Source organism: Microchirus variegatus (genome assembly GCF_963457635.1).
Source record: "Microchirus variegatus genome assembly, chromosome: 19".
NCBI lineage: Eukaryota > Metazoa > Chordata > Actinopteri > Pleuronectiformes > Soleidae > Microchirus > Microchirus variegatus.
The window spans coordinates 23566827-23584326 of record NC_139820.1 but is presented as its reverse complement, the minus strand read 5'-3'; the positions used below and the strand labels follow the sequence as shown (position 1 = coordinate 23584326).

The 17500-nt window shown below is 45.2% G+C and overlaps 2 protein-coding genes across 2 annotated transcripts in view; both read left to right on the top strand.

Moving 5' to 3' along the window:
* arap3 (ArfGAP with RhoGAP domain, ankyrin repeat and PH domain 3) overlaps positions 1 to 8921 on the top strand; it is a 16743-nt gene extending 7822 nt beyond the window's left edge. The window contains exons 8-35 of the mRNA XM_083906117.1: positions 979 to 1048; positions 1136 to 1256; positions 1334 to 1518; positions 1594 to 1700; positions 1791 to 1990; positions 2178 to 2263; positions 2564 to 2746; positions 2825 to 2963; positions 3396 to 3500; positions 3576 to 3738; positions 3818 to 3920; positions 3986 to 4184; positions 4291 to 4354; positions 4502 to 4665; positions 4738 to 4950; positions 5107 to 5212; positions 5318 to 5465; positions 5604 to 5672; positions 5768 to 5842; positions 5970 to 6087; positions 6270 to 6398; positions 6475 to 6611; positions 6734 to 6816; positions 6923 to 6958; positions 7404 to 7467; positions 7566 to 7709; positions 7794 to 7832; positions 7964 to 8921. Coding sequence (XP_083762243.1) covers positions 979 to 1048; positions 1136 to 1256; positions 1334 to 1518; positions 1594 to 1700; positions 1791 to 1990; positions 2178 to 2263; positions 2564 to 2746; positions 2825 to 2963; positions 3396 to 3500; positions 3576 to 3738; positions 3818 to 3920; positions 3986 to 4184; positions 4291 to 4354; positions 4502 to 4665; positions 4738 to 4950; positions 5107 to 5212; positions 5318 to 5465; positions 5604 to 5672; positions 5768 to 5842; positions 5970 to 6087; positions 6270 to 6398; positions 6475 to 6611; positions 6734 to 6816; positions 6923 to 6958; positions 7404 to 7467; positions 7566 to 7709; positions 7794 to 7832; positions 7964 to 8485 — 3772 coding nt within the window. The 3' untranslated portion in view covers positions 8486 to 8921. The remainder of the gene's footprint in view (positions 1 to 978; positions 1049 to 1135; positions 1257 to 1333; positions 1519 to 1593; positions 1701 to 1790; positions 1991 to 2177; positions 2264 to 2563; positions 2747 to 2824; positions 2964 to 3395; positions 3501 to 3575; positions 3739 to 3817; positions 3921 to 3985; positions 4185 to 4290; positions 4355 to 4501; positions 4666 to 4737; positions 4951 to 5106; positions 5213 to 5317; positions 5466 to 5603; positions 5673 to 5767; positions 5843 to 5969; positions 6088 to 6269; positions 6399 to 6474; positions 6612 to 6733; positions 6817 to 6922; positions 6959 to 7403; positions 7468 to 7565; positions 7710 to 7793; positions 7833 to 7963) is intronic.
* A 3712-nt stretch (positions 8922 to 12633) lies between these two features.
* Positions 12634 to 17500, top strand: part of LOC310940920 (transcription factor COE1) — a gene marked incomplete at its 5' end in the record, with an annotated part of 38997 nt that continues 34130 nt past the window's right edge. Inside the window, 1 exon segment of the mRNA XM_083905974.1 lies at positions 12634 to 12767. Within this exon segment, the coding sequence (XP_083762100.1) occupies positions 12634 to 12767 (134 nt within the window).

Genomic DNA, 17500 nt, shown 5'->3' with positions numbered 1-17500 from the left:
TCACTCGTTGACTTGTTGACTCACTCGTTGACTTGTTGACTCTCTCGTTGACTTGTTGACTCACTCGTTGACTTGTTGACTCTATCGTTGACTTGTTGACTCTCTCGTTGACTTGTTGACTCTCTCGTTGACTTGTTGACTCTATCGTTGACTTGTTGACTCACTCGTTGACTTGTTGACTCTCTCGTTGACTTGTTGACTCTCTCGTTGACTTGTTGACTCTATCGTTGACTTGTTGACTCACTCGTTGACTTGTTGACTCACTCGTTGACTTGTTGACTCTCTCGTTGACTTGTTGACTCACTCGTTGACTTGTTGACTCTATCGTTGACTTGTTGACTCTCTCGTTGACTTGTTGACTCTCTCGTTGACTCTCTCGTTGACTTGTTGACTCACTCGTTGACTTGTTGACTATCGTTGACCTGTTGACTCTCTCGTTGACTCTATCGTTGACTTGTTGACTTGTTGACTCTCTCGTTGACTTGTTGACTATCGTTGACTTGTTGACTCTCTCGTTGACTCTATCGTTGACTTGTTGACTTGTTGACTCTCTCGTTGACTTTATCGTTGACTTGTTGACTCTCTCGTTGACTTGTTGACTCTCTTGTTGACTCTCGTTGACTCCCTCGTTGACTTGTTGACTATCGTTGACTTGTTGACTCTCTCGTTGACTTGTTGACTCTCTCGTTGACTTGTTGACTCTCTTGTTGACTCTTGTTGAGTCTCTCGTTGACTTGTTGACTCACTCGTTGACTTGTTGACTATCGTTGACTTGTTGACTCTCTCGTTGACTCTATCGTTGACTTGTTGACTTGTTGACTCTCTCGTTGACTCTATCGTTGACTTGTTGACTCTCTCGTTGACTTGTTGACTCTCTCGTTGACTCTCTCGTTGACTTGTTGACTTGTTGACTCTCTCGTTGACTTGTTGACTCTCTCGTTGACTCCCTCGTTGACTCTGATGGTTTTTGTTTTTCAGAAACTATGTTTTTCAGAAACGTTTGGTGAAGTTCGACGGGAAGAACCTGACGTACTTCGGGAGTGAGAAGGTCGTTTAGTTTTTATTTTGAAGATTTAATTTTGAGATGTTGATGTTTTTGTCTTCATGACATAAAGTTCCTCCCTCTGTGTTTCAGGATGTTTATCCTAAAGGAGTGATCCCATTGGCTGCCATCCAGATGTCCCGCCCCTCCAAAGACAACAAGTTTGAAATCGTGACGAGTCAGCGGATCTTTGTGTTCCGGGCAGAGAACGAAGGTAAATGAGGTCATCAGTCACCTGACCTGCAGGTCAGGTGACTGATGACCTCACTGACCCGGTCTGTGTGGTTGTAGTTCTGCGGCGCCGCTGGGTTTCCACTCTGCAGGAACACGTCAGGGATCAGCTGGTGTTCGGATGCCGGCGTTTTGGACCCGGGTCTCACTGTCAGAAACACGGCGCCCTCGAGCTGAAGGGAACCAAGTCCAAGGTCTACGCCGCCATCAACACGGACCAGATCTGGATCCACAAGAGTGAGCAGGTGAGACGGGAGCGGGTTTAATCTGCCACCAGGGGGCAGCAGCACATCCTGACTCTTTGATTTGTGCCTCTGCAGTGTTTTCGTAACGGAATCGGGATCACGGTGATCGAAGCTCGCGGTTCCACCATCAGAGACGGAAAACACAAGAGCTTCGACCTGATCACGCCGTTCAAAATCTTCAGGTAACTAACGCTAACGCTAACACTGACACTGACGCGTGTGTCTTCAAATTTCCTTAAGCCAAACCCTCACTCTCGGCCCCGCCCCCTCAGCTTCACGGCGGAGTCGGAGCGTGAGAAGCGAGACTGGATGGAGGCGCTGCAGGAGTCCATCGCAGAGACGCTGTCCGACTACGAGGTGGCAGAGAAGATCTGGTCCAACCGATCCAACCGGACCTGTGCCGACTGTAAGGCCCTGAACCCGGACTGGGCCTCCATCAACCTCTGTGTGGTCATCTGCAAGAACTGTGCAGGTAGGACCGGGTCAAAGGTCACGGGGCAGTCAGGTCTCCAACATGTCAATCAATGTTCTTCTATTGGATGTTTAACCTGCTCCACGTTCTGTTCCACTCCAGTCCAGGTTTTAGTCTGCAGCCATTTTAAATCAGGAAGAGGCGTGTCCTTACAGTGTGTGTGTCTGTGTGTGTGTGTGTGTCTCAGGACAACACAGGAGTCTGGGGACGATGGTTTCTAAAGTCCAGAGTCTAAAGTTGGACACCAGTGTTTGGAGTAACGAGATCGTCCAGGTGAGACGACAACAGCTGAGTGTCCACTTCCTGTTTACTATCACTTCATGTTTGTGTGTTTTTTGTTTGCATGTTTGTGTGTGTTTGTTTGTTTATGTGTTTGTGTTTTTTGTTTGTTTGTGTGTGTGTTTGTTTGTGTGATTAGGATTAGGGTGTTTGTTTGTTTGTTTGCGTAAACAACAGATGCTAATGCTAATAAATGAATGGATTTAATCTATTCACTGGATGATTTTATGTTGTTGCTCTCCGCCCCCTCTCACCCTAACTCCGCCCCCTCTCACCCTAACTCCGCCCCCACAGCTCTTCATCATGTTCGGTAACGAGCGAGCTAACGACTTCTGGGCGCCGCGCCTCTCGCCCTCAGAGGAGTTGGACTGCGACGCGTCGCCTGAACAGCGGCGTGAGTTCATCACACAGAAGTACAGAGAGGGGAGGCTCCGCCCCCCTCACCCTGCCTTCACCAGTCAGGAACAGCTGCTCAAGGTGTGATTGGTCCACAGCAGAGATGACATCATCACGGTCATGTGACCCACGCTAACACACTCATATGTTTCCTCACAGGTTTTGTGTTCGGCCGTTTCTGAACACACACTTCTGAAAACTGTCACTCACATTTTCTCGGAGGCGGAGTCAGCTCGTCTCAACGACTTTGACTCCGCCCAACAGCACCACCAGCTGTTGGATCACTGCACTGCATCAGGTCTGAACGCCGCTGTTAGCATGTTAGCATAGTGTGTGTGTTGTCCTCACAGAGATTGTGTTGTGTGTCCTCCTCAGACCCTGGTGTGTATGATGAGATCAAGTGTGTGTGTGTTGATTGTGTTGTGTTGTGCTGTGTTGTGTTGATTGTGTTTTGTTGTGTTAATGTTGTGTTGTGTTGTGTGTCCTCAGACCCCGGTGTGTACGATGAGATCATGTGTGTGAGTGTTGTGTTGATTGTGTTGTGTTGATTGTGTTGTGTTAATGTTGTGTTGTGTTGATGTTGTGTTGTGTTGTGTTGTGTTGATTGTGTTGTGTTAATGTTGTGCTGTGTTGTGTTGTGTTGTGTTGTGTTGTGTTGTGTTGTGTTGTGTTGTGTTGTGTTGTGTTGTGTTGTGTTGTGTTGATGTTGTGTTGTGTTGTGTGTCCTCAGACCCTGGTGTGTACGATGAGATCATGCAGCCTGTTCTTCACTCCGGTTTCCTCTTTAAATCGTCTTCGGTCGTCAGAGGAACTCTGAGCAGGAAAAGCAGAGACGGTAGGACCAGGTCCTTAAAGGCCTCGTGAACGATGCGTTTAAGGAGCGTCAGTAAATCTGTGTTTCCTGTCTCAGACTTCCAGAAGTTCTGGTGTTCCGTGGACCGCTCGCTGCTTCTGTACGAGTCGGAGCGATCAGCTGATCCCTGCGCTCAGATCAACGCTAAAGAACTGTTGTGTTTGGGCGTGAGTCGACCTGACGCCGCCAACAACAACAACAACAACGGCTTCATCGACAGGTGAAGGCGGAGCTAACTAACGTGTTTCGCTACATTGTTTCACGAGTTATTCATGAGCTAACAAGCTCCTCCCCCCCAGGTTCCGTTACACCTTTGAATTGTATCTAAAGTCGGAGAAAAGTCACCAGTTTGGCGTGGAGACGGCCGACGCTCTGCACAGCTGGACCAGAGCCATCGGGAAGGTCAGACCTTTGTCCTTCATTCTCCTCAGAAGACCAATGTCTAATGTTTTCACTCTGACCACCAGGCGGCGACACCTCTCAGCTGTCACTGTCTGCTGAGCCGTGAGTTCCAGCGGGTCGGACTCCTGCGGTACCGGGCCATGTTGGACCCTCAGCAGTGGAAGGACGCCTACTTTGTCCTGCAGAAGTCCAACCTCTTCATCTGTCCTCAGAACGACGGCGTGGCAGAAGACATCATCAACCTGAACCGCCTGCAGGAGCTGAGTCAGTGTCCCACATAGTCCCAGTCCTGGTCCAGGTCCAGGTCCAGGTTCTTGTCCTGGTCCAGGTCCAGGTTGGTTAGATGAACCTGGGTGTGTTTGTGTTGCAGGTGTTACATCAGAGATAGAGAACCATGAGAAGAAGGACGTCCTGGTGCTGGTGGAGAAAGGAAGGTGAGAGGACAAGAGTCTGTCCTACACTGGTCTGGTTCTTCCTGGTCTTGATGGTCTTCTTGGTCTTCTTGGTCTTGATGGTCTTGATGGTCTTGATGGTCTTGATGGTCTTCTTGGTCTTGATGGTCTTGTGTGGTCCCCCTTCAGGACGCTCCACCTCCAGGGCGTGGGCCGAGCAGACTTCTCTCTCTGGTACTCGGACATCCAGCGAGCGGCCGGCGGTAAAGGAAACACTCTGAGGGAACAACAGCTGAGCAGGAAGGACATCCCCATCATCGTGGACAGCTGCATGTCCTTCATCACGCAGTACGGTGAGGACCAGCACCGTGACCTCACCTAACACATCCTTCATGTTGCTGAGTCCTGGTCCTGGTTCTCCACAGGTCTGGGTCATGAAGGGATCTACAGGAAGAACGGGGCCAAGTCCAGGATCAAACTGCTGATGGACGAGTTTCGCAAAGACGCTCGAAACGTCAAACTGAGGATCGGAGACCACTTCATCGAGGACGTGACGGATGTCCTCAAGAGGTTCTTCAGAGAGATCGATGACCCCATCTTCATGGCAGACCTCCACCCGCTGTGGCAGGCGGCTGCTAGTGAGTCTGAACCTGAACCTGAACCTGAACCTGAGTCTGAACAGTCCTGGTCCAGGTTTAGGGTCCAGTCACATGATGAAGATCTGCATCTGAAGCTGTTCTTATTATTCTGCCTGAGTTCAGATCTTCAGATTAATGAACATCATGATTCTGCAGAGACGCCTCAGAAGGTCCAGAGGTTGGACCGTTACAAGGAGATCATCCAAAGTCTTCCTCGAGTCAACAGGACCACTCTGTCTGCTCTGATGGGTCACCTGTTCAGGTGAGGCCACGCCCACAGATGTGTGGCTGCTCGCAGCAGCACTGGTCGTCATGGTAACGGCTGTTGTCTGTGGTCGTCATGGTAACGGCTGTTGTCTGTGCTCAGGGTGCAGAGGTGTGCAGACCTGAACCAGATGTGCACCAAGAACCTGTCGCTGCTCTTCGCTCCCAGTCTGTTCCAGACGGACGGAAAAGGAGAACATGAAGTGAAGATCATGGAAGATCTGATCGACAACTACCTCTACGTCTTTGACGTGAGTTTATCTACCTGGTAACCTGGTAACCTGTAACCTGTAACCTGTAACCTGTAACCTGTAACCTGTAACCTGTAACCTGTAACCTGTAACCTGTAACCACGCCCACACTTCCTGTTTGTCATTGATTTGTTTCAGATGGATGAGGAGCATCAGACTCAGATCGAGCTGGAGATCAGTCTCATCACCACATGGAAGGACACGCAGGTAACATCAGTACAGCCAGGGATTATCAGGGATTATCAGGGATTATCAGGGATTATCAGGGATTATCAGTGATTATTGATGATGTGTGTGTGCAGTTGTCTCAGGCTGGAGATCTGATCATTGAAGTTTATCTGGAAATGAAGATTCCAGATTGTTGCATCACTCTGAAGGTGAGTCTGTTAGCCAAGCTCCTATTGTTACCATGGTTACTGTGTTCAGCTGTGACCTCTGACCCCTGACCCCTGACCTCTGACCCCTGACCCCTGACCTCTGACCTCTGACCTCTGACCCCTGCAGGTGTCTCCCACCATGTGCGCTGAAGAACTGACCAATCAGGTTCTTTACATGAGGAACGTTCCTGCAGGAGACAAAGACATCTGGATGATGTTTGAGGCCATTGAAGACGGACAGCTGGGTGAGACAGACACACACCTGTCTGTCTGTGGACACACCTGTCTGTCTGTCTGTCTGTGGACACACCTGTCTGTCTGTGGACACACCTGTCTGTCTGTGGACACACCTGTCTGTCTGTGGACACACCTATCTCTCTCTCTGTCTCACCTGTCTCTCTGACACACCTGTCTCTCTCTCTGACAGAGCGTCCTCTACACCCTAAAGAGAAGGTCCTAGAACAGGCTCTGCAGTGGTGTAAAATGGCCGACCCAAGCTCCGCCTACCTGGTGGTGAAGAGAGTTCCTATTGGAGAAGGAATCAACATTCTCAGCTGTACGTTAGTGTGATCAATAACAATAGTGATCGGTGTTATTGTTATTGACGTCTCTCTCTCTCTCTCTCACTGCAGCCTATAAGAGTGACATCATGAAAGTGGGCGTGGTCTGGTGCAGGGAGGAGCCTCAGAAGTTTCTTCAGGGAAACAAATTCCAGGAGAGAACGTTTCAGATCAAAGAGCAGAAACTGCTGCTGCTCAAGGACAAGAAGGTAACCAGACCAGAACCTCGGTCCAGACCAGAACCTGGGTCCAGACCAGAACCTCGGTCCAGACCAGAACCTTAGGACAGAGACCAGGTCTGAACTCCCTCTTTGTTGCTGTTTTTGTGCAGAGCATCAAACCAGAGAAGGAGTGGTCTCTAAAGACCATGAAGGTCTACATCGGCATCCGCAAGAAACTGAAAGCTCCAACCAGGTAAGAGGGACCTGAATGCATCATCATCATCATCGTCCATGTGGTTTTTGACCTGAGATCTAACGTGTGATTGGACGAGGCTGATGACCTGTTTGTGCACCTGCAGGTGGGGCCTCACTGTGATGTCAGACAAACACCAGCTGTGAGTCCAGACCTTTCAATCAATAATCAATGTTTCACTTCAGTCATGTGACCATGTTAGCTGAAACTGTTAGCCACGTCCTTCTACGTGTATCACAAAGAAAGACCTGAAGAACATGAAGAACATGAGGAACGTGAAGAACCTGAAGAACATGAAGAACATGAAGAACATGAAGAACATGAAGAACCCAAAGGACCTGAAGAACCCTAAGAACCTGAAGGACCCGAAGAACCTGAAGAACCTGAACCTGGACTTCTTGTTCCTGTAGTTGTGTAGAATTTAAGAAGACTTAGAGTGGCCTCGAGTGGATCCTTGTGGACACCAGAGGACAATCAAAGATGCTTACATGTCCAAATAGACAGCGATGGTTTGATTATGTTGTTTTGCCAGTAGGGGGCAGTGTTTAGCTGTGTTCAGATGATGTGATGAAACCCTCACTTCTTAGGTTCCTGAGCTGCAGCTCTGAGGTTGACCTGTGGGACTGGACCACCTGCTTCCTCAAAGCTCAGGTCAGTTTCAGGTCAAATCCCAGAATTCCCTCTGATCCAGGAATGACACACAGAATTCCCAGAATTCCCTGCTCACTGACTCTCTGCGTCTTCTCCAGAACGATGACCCGGGTCCTCCGGTTCTGCGACGTCACTCATCGTCGGACATTTGCAAACAGAAGTTTGGGACGATGCCGCTCGTCCCGATCAGAGGAGACGAGAGAGAGAGTAACAGTAACATGCTGTCGGCCAATCAGACGCTGGTGAGGGCGTTACTCTGATGACATCATCGTACACATCCCATTTTACCCATAATTCACCACTGTCTCTGTTTTCTCTTCTTGAAGAGGAAGTTACACAACAGACGGACGCTGTCCATGTACTTTGTGAGTATAGTGTACTTTGTAATTCAAGTACTTTAACTGTGATTCAAGTACTTTAACTTTGAGTATGGTGTATTTTAACTGTGATTCAAGTACTTCTACTACTTTTAAGTACTGTATCTTTGTGTCTTCAGCCCATGAAGGTTCAGCAGGACTCGTTGGACGAGCGTCCGGACGTCCCTGACCTCCCTGACCTCCCTGATGTCCCTGACCTCCCTGACCTCCCTGACCTCCCTGATGTCCCTGACCTCCCTGACCTCCCTGACCTCCCTGAGCCCCTCTACGAGGAGGTCGGGGACTTTGGGCTGCAGGTGCTGAAGTCTCTGGAGACCAGCTTCCTGTCCAGCAGCGCCGCAGAGACTCACGAGGTTCATCTGCCGCTCAGACTCGTACCTGTGGAGGCGGGACTTGTGGATCAGGTGATCGTCCCTGACCCAGAAGACAGCTCAGTGAAGACACTGGAGAGAGAAGCAGACCGCAGTCCCCAGACGCCCAGAAGGGGGCAGCAGCTGCAGGGAGGCTGCACACTGTCTCAGGAACTGCTGCTGCAGGAGCTGTCATCAGCTTTCACCAAGAAGACACAGGAAGAGGACGAGGACGAGGACGGGGACGAGGACGGGGACGAGGACGGGGACGAGAGGCCGTATGACGTCTAAGAGACAAACAGGAGGAGGAGTTAAACATCCTACAGGGCGCCCTGATTGGAGGAAGGATGAGGACACGCCCCTGAGTCAGGACAGTCGTCAATCAGGGAGCGAAAAGTTAACACAGTGACGCAGGATTAAACCCTGGAACATGGATTTATAAATTCATGACTAAACCCTGGAACATGGATTTATAAATTCATGCAGACCTCATCACTTCCAAAATGATAGTATTGGTTCTTCTCTGTGCTCCTCCTCTTGGCCCCGCCCAGTCTGAGGCCCCGCCCCACTAAAGAACGTGATATGTAAATGTCTTCCTTGGCCGCTCATGTATTTATTATCAAGTTTGTTTGTGTAGACGACAGGAAGTGATGCTTAGTGTCATCACTGAAACCTGACACCAGTTCAAATATAAACCTGTTATGTCTCATGTGTCCACTAGGTGTCCCTCAACACACACTAACTGTGATGACGCTTCATGATCATTATTGTATAAACACATGAACAATGATATTAAAATCTATATTTTGGGTTGTAAACGTGTCGTCTCTGTGGATCAGTGGTGAAAGGAAACGCTAATATTTAAGATTAAATCACTAATAAACTTCAACACATTAACTTCTTAACTTAAACAAGAACTAAAAGTTAAAAGAAAAAACTCACTGAAACAATTCACTTAATGTTTACATTACAAAAGTGAACACACACACACACTGCTGTAAACCCCACAGACATGACCTTTAACCCTGCACTGAACCTCTCTGTTCTCATGGATGGAGTGAGTCATCTCGTCCTCATTATAACATCTTTGTTTTCTGTGGAGGTCAAGAGGACAGGTGGACAGGTGGACAGGAGGACAGGAGGACAGGAGGACAGGAGGACAGGAGGACAGGAGGACAGGAGGACAGGAGGACAGGAGGACAGGAGGACAGGAGGACAGGAGGACAGGAAACACCCCCGTGACGTCACGTTTAACGTGTAAGTAACATGAGTACTTGAAAATGAACGTTTGTTTTTCCTTCTCTTAAATCATGGCGGACATTTTGTCACAGTCATGGCGGCTACATGCTAACTCGCAGTGCGCTAACTCGTTATGCAAACTCGTTATGCGCTAACTCGCGGTGCGCTAACGCTTTATGCTAACTCACGGTGCTAACACACACACATTCAGCTGAAGCTCATGATGAATGTGTTAAAAACAAACGCCGGAGCTTTTTCTGCTCAAACCTATAAGCTTAAACTGGTTAAAACAGTTAGCTAGTTCAGGTTAACTAACTTAGTTAATTAAACCTTGTCACTGAATCAGATGAGTTAACATGCTGTTTTTGAAGCTAACGTGAAGCTAACATGTCAGTAAAGAGTTTGAATTCATGTTTTTATTCCGTGACAGTTAATTCATGTATTCACACAGTCATGTATTCACACAGTCATGTATTCACTCAGTCACATTCACACAGTCATGTATTCACACAGTCATGTATTCACACAGTCATGTATTCACTCAGTCATGTATTCACTCAGTCATGTATTCACACAGTCATGTATTCACTCAGTCATGTATTCACTCAGTCATATTCACACAGTCATGTATTAACACAGTCATGTATTCACTCAGTCATATTCACACAGTCATGTATTCACTCAGTCATATTCACACAGTCATGTATTCACAGTCATGTATTCACTCAGTCATATTCACACAGTCATGTATTCACACAGTCATGTATTCAATCAGTCATATTCACATAGTCATGTATTCACTCAGTCATGTATTCACTCAGTCATATTCACACAGTCATGTATTCACACAGTCATGTATTCACTCAGTCATATTCACACAGTCATGTATTCACACAGTCATGTATTCACACAGTCATGTATTCACTCAGTCATGTATTCAATCAGTCCTATTCACACAGTCATGTATTCACACAGTCATGTATTCACACAGTCATGTATTCACTCAGTCATGTATTCAATCAGTCCTATTCACACAGTCATGTATTCACACAGTCATGTATTCACTCAGTCATGTATTCAATCAGTCATATTCACACAGTCATGTATTCACTCAGTCATGTATTCACTCAGTCATGTATTCAATCAGTCATATTCACTCAGTCATGTATTCACTCAGTCATGTGTTCACACAGTCGTGTATTCACTCAGTCATGTATTCACATATTGTTCTAAAATAATGATTTGGTTCACAACATAAAACTTCTTGTTCTGGTTCAGGTTCTCTCATCATGTGTGAGTGAAACTGCTGACAGGTGCTGAGGTGATGTTGTATGTTGTTATTTCCACTAGAGGGCAGTGTCCTCCTTCACTGAAGTTTGTGTGTTTTCAGGTCTCTGTCTGTCTGTCTGTCTCACTCTCTGTCTCTGTCTGTCTCTCTGTGTCTCTGTCTGTCTCACTCTCTCTGTCCCTCTGTGTCTGTCTCTGTCCCTCTGTCTCTGTCTGTCCCTCTCTGTCTCTGTCTGTCCCTCTCTGTGTCTGTCCTCTGTCTCTGTCTGTCTCTGTCTGTCCCTCTCTGTCTGTCTCTCTGTCCCTCTCTGTGTCTGTCCCTCTGTCTCTGTCTGTCCCTCTCTGTCTGTCTCTCTGTCCCTCTCTGTGTCTGTCCCTCTCTCTGTCTGTCCCTTTGTCTCTGTCTCTCTGTGTCTGTCTTTATTGACAGGACAAACGTGTGTTTCCGAAAGAGAGAATCCTGTCAAACCTGAGCTGCAGTGACTCCGTTTGTCCACTGGGGGTCGCTGTGTGTCTGCAGAACATAGTCTAACATTTAAAGATCTCCTCTGGTTGATTCTTGATCCTGGAAGTTCCAGGACTTCTCCAGGATTTCCAGGCTGCTGGTGCTAAATGTCCAGGTTCTTCTTCTGTGGGAGGAGTCTCAATGACTTCTGTGGGAGGAGTCTCAAGGACTTCTGTGGGAGGAGTCTCAATGACTTCTGTGGGAGGAGTCTCAATGACTTCTGTGGGAGGAGTCTCAAGGACTTCTGTGGGAGGAGTCTCAAGGACTTCTGTGGGAGGAGTCTCAATGACTTCTGGGGGAGGAGTCTCAAGGACTTCTGGGGGAGGAGTCTCAAGGACTGATCCTGGAATGTTCTGGAATTTGATGGAAGTTTGAAAACATTGAATTTATTGAGAATCTTCTCCAGATTCAGAGTCTGTGATGAATTTGATTCAGTTAATTTAAACTAAATCATGTTTATATTTATTGATCATCATCATCATCATGATGAAGGTGTGTGTGTGTGTGCAGTGACGTCACAGTGGGCGGTCCCTCACCTCTTCTTGTTTTTAAACTTCTTTACAAATGTCACTTTTTTTTCTACACTGCGCGTGGTTGAGCACGCGGACCCCCTTATTTGGCGTGCGCGCTGACGTCACGCGCAACTTCGGCCAATTGGACGAGCGGGGGGCGTGTCCCACATTGAAATGTACCGTCCTTATTTGGCATAGTCTCCGCCCCCTGCCGGTGCGGGCCGCTCCCGCGGGAGCCGCGGAGCCGAGAGAAGGAGCAGTCCGCCGGGACAGAGGAGCCAGGAAGAGCCGGGGAGGAGGTGGAGGAGGAGGAGGAGGAGCAGAGAGAGCTGCGGCTGCCCAATCCCTCTGCTCCCCGGGGAGCAGCAGCCTCCTGCTCCGTCCCTCCCTCTTGTTTGCTAATCATTTCATTTTACTCCTTTTTGAAGCGCTCGCTTCTTTTTTTTTATCCCACTTTTCATTTCCCTCCACCCTCGGCTGATCTGACTCTCTGATCCGGCTCTCCGCGCACCGGACCCGGGCTCCTGCTGCTCCTCCTGCTCCTCCTCCTCCTCCTCCTCCTCCTCCTGCTCCTCCTGTGAGATGCTGCTCCTCTCTCCTCTGCACTAACTCCTCACCGCGGGCTCGGATATAAAAGCACCGGGAGAACTCCGCTGGGACTCCGGCTCTTCTCTGGATCAGGACCTTGGACTTTGGGGAAGCTTGGAGTGAGTGTCCCCCACTCTCCTCCTCCTCTCCTCCTCCTCCTCTTCTCCTCCACCTTAATCCAGGTGGTGTTGTGGTTGTTTGAGCGGCTGCTGCAGGAGGATTACTCTTCTTCTTCTTGGTTCTTCTTGGTTCTTCTTGGTTCTTCTTCTTGTTGCTGGAGAAGACAAAGCTCCCTGAAGGACTCTCAGATGTTCTCCATCCAGGACAGCCTCCCCCGGGGGGCGCTGACCATGAAGGAGGAGCCGCTGCCCACCGGCATGACCCCGGTCCGCTCGTGGATGCAGGGCGCGGGGATTCTGGACGCGAACACGGCGGCTCAGAGGTGAGCGCGCGCGCGCGCGCACGCACACAAACACACAAGACGCACGCGCGCACACACACACACAGATAAAGTTTGACTGAAGATTATGCAGATATGTAAATGATGAAATTATAAAAATGAAGAAACGTGAGGCAAAAAATAAAAAAAGGACGATTTAAAAAAAATAATTTAAGCTTAAACCCCCGAAAGTTTCCTCGTGTTTTTATTTGTGATGATTGATTTAAAATCATGATTCAGAATCAGTGTCAAATCACTGACGGAGTCTCGGCTGCAGTCTCCCCGTCTCTGCGCGCCTCTGCGCGCCTCTGCCGCGGCTTCAGCTTCACCGCCTCCCGCGGCTCCGCGTCTCTCTTTACCAACACAACCGGGACCGACACGAACCTGTCCCGAGACTGTTCTTCATCATCATCTTCATCATCATCATCCTCAGAGTCGTGAACCTGACGCGCGGCGACAGAAGCGCGGCGGCGGCGGCGGCGGCAGCGGCAGGAGCGCAGAGCCGCGGCCGCCGCACGCGTCCGTTCAGCGGGAAAATCAGTGTCATCTGTTAAAGATCAATTAAATAGGATTTATAATGAAATAATAACAATCACACACTTAATTAACGAATATGTTCACGCGCTTTTATCTGAATATTTGAAGACAAAAAAAGAGAAGATTTAAGAGAATTTTAGGATAAATGATTAAATATATAACATTCAAATGTTTCTAGATTAAAATAAATACATGATAAAATAACAGTTTTATATATATATGAAGTTTTAATATTTAAACTTTTAATTTACATTCATTTATAAAAAAGTAAAACATTAATGTTATATATATTATATTAATGTTAAGTTCTGTGTGTGTGTGTGTGTGTGTGTGTGTGTGAGGCAGAATTAAAGCCCTCTTCATTCACACGTTCACGTTATAAACGCATGAAAATCAACGTTTTCTGTTAAAAACACTTTTTTTTAAATCACAAATTAAACAATGAAAGCTTTAAATGAAGAAATCATTTCTCTACATTTATCACATTTTTACTGAATCCACTCATCTGGACTTTAACTCGCGACAGAGAAACGCTCTTAACCAGCAGTTAACCAGCAGTTAACCAGCAGTTAACCAGCAGTTAACCAGTTCTCTAGTCTCAGTCTCTAGTATGAAGTAGTTTATGTGTCATTTATTTTTTATTATTATCTTTCACTTACATGGTCATTATAATGTTAAAGCTGATATACCAGCTAATATATATATATATATATATATATATACACACACACACACGTACTTGTACACACACAGTAATTCAGTGTGCTGACTAAAGGTTCTAAAGGTTCTCCCGTCCTGACTGGATAAGGGACTTGACTGGATATTTTCCTAAAATAACAGTGATTTTGATCGTCTGTCAGTTGTTTTTATCTTGAATCCATGAGACAGACAGATAGATAGACAGATAGATAGATAGATAGATAGATAGATAGACAGACAGATAGATAGATAGATAGATAGATAGATAGATAGATAGATAGATAGATAGATAGATAGATAGATACTTTATTCATCTCACAGAGAAATTCACAAGTGAGTGATGAAAGTATTGATCTGTGTTTGTCAAACATGTAAATGATGATGTTCTTCAAATGTTTCACTGAACCAAAAACAGCAGAAAATCACAAAGTGGATTTAATGAGTAAAAAATAAAAATAAAAACCTTCAACGGATGAATGACTGATTAATAATGGCGTCATCGTGGCAGCTGTACGTACAGAGTATATACAGTGTAAATACTAAATATATATATAGTGTGTTATTGATATGTCAAGTTTATTTATAAAGCACATTTAAAAACAACCTCAGTTGAACCAAAGTGATGCACAGTTATTAAAATACAATAATAATGTGTTCATTCACTCTCATGTGTTCACTCAGTCACTCTCATGTGTTCACACACACACATTTGAATAACGTTTCATGATAATAATAATTCATACGTTTAAATCCTCAGAGACAGAAAACACACTTTTGATTCATGAAAATTACACCAAGGTCTTTATCTGTGTGTGTGTGTGTGTGTGTGTGTGTGTGTGTGTGTGTGCTTTGTCTTTAAATCCTCATAATAATAATGATAATAATAATGATAATGATAATAATAATGATAATGATAATAATAATGGTGGTTTTGCGTGAGTGTCATTGAATTGAGGATGAGCTTCATCCTCAGCTGCAGCAGCTTCATCATCATCAGTGAATCAGGAGATAAAGAAATGATTAAAACAGAAGAAATATAAACATAAACATATGATTTTAAATCTTTTAATATGTGTTAGTTTTCTAACTCAGTGAAAAGAATAGATTTAATGTCTCACACACACACACACACACACACACACACACACACACACACACGTCTTCAGCGTCATATAAAATAATCATAACTGATCAAACTGATTTGTTTTTATTGATGAATGAACCAAATCTTAACTGATACATTTGTCAGATTAACTCTCACATGAACTTTACACTGTCCAGATATTATCAGTGTTATATTTGTTATATTTATATTTGTTATGAGTGTTTGTGTTATATTTGTTGTATTTATATTTGTTATGAGTGTTTGTGTTATATTTGTTGTATTTATATTTGTTATGAGTGTTTGTGTTATGTTTATATTTTTCATGAATGTTTGTGTTATTATATTTGTTATATAAATATTTGTTATGGACCCAGAAACAAAGGTAGTTTTTGACTAAAGAGCTGATTTATTTACAGAAAATCTGAATCTGAATGAGTTTAAATTTTAAAAAGGACATGTAAAGATTTATAAGGACATGTAAAGGTTCAAAAAGATACGTAAAATGACATGTAAAGCTTTAAAAGGACTTGTAAAGATTTAAAAAGACACGTAAAAGATTTAAATGGACTTGTAAAAAGACACGTAAAGATTTAAAAGGATATGTAAAGATTTAAAAAGACACGTAAAGATTTAAAAGGACATGTAAAGGTTCAAAAAGATACGTAAAATGACATGTAAAGCTTTAAAAGGATATGTAAAGATTTAAAAAGACACGTAAAGATTTAAATGGACATGTAAAAAGACACGTAAAGATTTATAAGGACATGTAAAGGTTCAAAAATATACGTAAAATGACATGTAAAGCTTCAAAAAGATATGTAAAATGACATGTAAAGCTTTAAAAGGACACGTAAAGATTTAAATGGACATGTAAAAAGACACGTAAAGATTTAAAAGGACATGTAAAGGTTCAAAAAGATACGTAAAATGACATGTAAAGATTTAAAAGGACATGTACAGGTTTAAAAAGACACGTAAAGATTTAAATGGACATGTAAAAAGACACGTAAAGATTTGAAAGGATATGTAAAAAGACCATGTAATCAGATTACAGGTGTGTGTGTGATCAGATTACAGGTTTTTGGTGGTGTGTGTGTGTGGTGTGTGTGTGAGTGTGTGTGTGTTCAGATTACAGGTGTGTGTGTCATCAGATTACAGGTTTTTGGTGGTGTGTGTGTGTGTGTGTGTGTGTGTGTGTGTTCAGATTACAGGTGTTGATGTTAATCTGGTTAGTGTTGACAGAACAAACATCTGTTTTTTTCCACACACTCAATGCCGCACACACACACACACACACACACACACACACACACACACACACTACACTAGTGTGTGTGTGTGTGTGTGTGTGTGTGTGTTGTACTGTTTTTATTGCACTTTGTGCCAAGTGCTAACAGCCGGAGACGAGTGGCTGCAGCTTCAATTAGCATCATAGAAGTAATAATCATGCTAACGAGCCCGGAGCAGGGCGGCGTGGAGCAGAGGAGCATTGTGGGTAATTGGTATAATGGAGTGGATTAGTGGTGGAAGTGATGCTGTGGATGATGAACAGGTGCCAGAGTTTTCATTTTCTCTGTGACACACACACACACACACACACACACACACACACACACACGTCATCTGCGTCACATGATCACGTCTTTGTCTCAGTGTTAAACTGAAGTTTGTAAACGTCACTCACTCTCTCACACCAAAGTCACTCACTCTCCCACACCAAAGTCACTCACTCGCCCACACCAGTCACTCACTCTCTCACACAAAAGTCACTCACTCTCACACACCAAAGTCACTCACTCTCTCACACCAAAGTCACTCACTCTCTGTCACTCAGTGACTTTTGTGTGGGAGAGTGAGTGGTTTACACACTTCAGTTTACTGTGTGTGTGTGTGTTTGTTTGTTTGTGATGTAAATTTTTCTTCACTCATTAACTTACGTCCACATGTGATGATGATGATGATGATGATGATGATGATGATGATGAAGCCTCATTAAAACTCTTCATCTCTCATTTTCATTTCACAGGCTCTGACATGTTTTTATTTTTTTTTCCCTAAAATTAATTATCACGTTAGATTTGGCAAATAAACAATAAACAGGAAGTCCCAGGGCGCGCGCACACACACGCACACACACGCACACACACACTAGTGTTGTGTGTGTGCGTGTGTGTGTGCGTGTGCGGCATTTGGTGTGTGGAAAAAAACAGATGTTTGATCTGTCAACACTAACCAGATTAACAACACCTGTAATCTGACCACACACACACACACACACACACACACACACACACACACACACACACACACACACACACACACACACACACTTCTTAAATCTGTCATCATGAAGATAAACTCTGTCGTTAACAGTTGATTTAAGCTCTGATCAGAC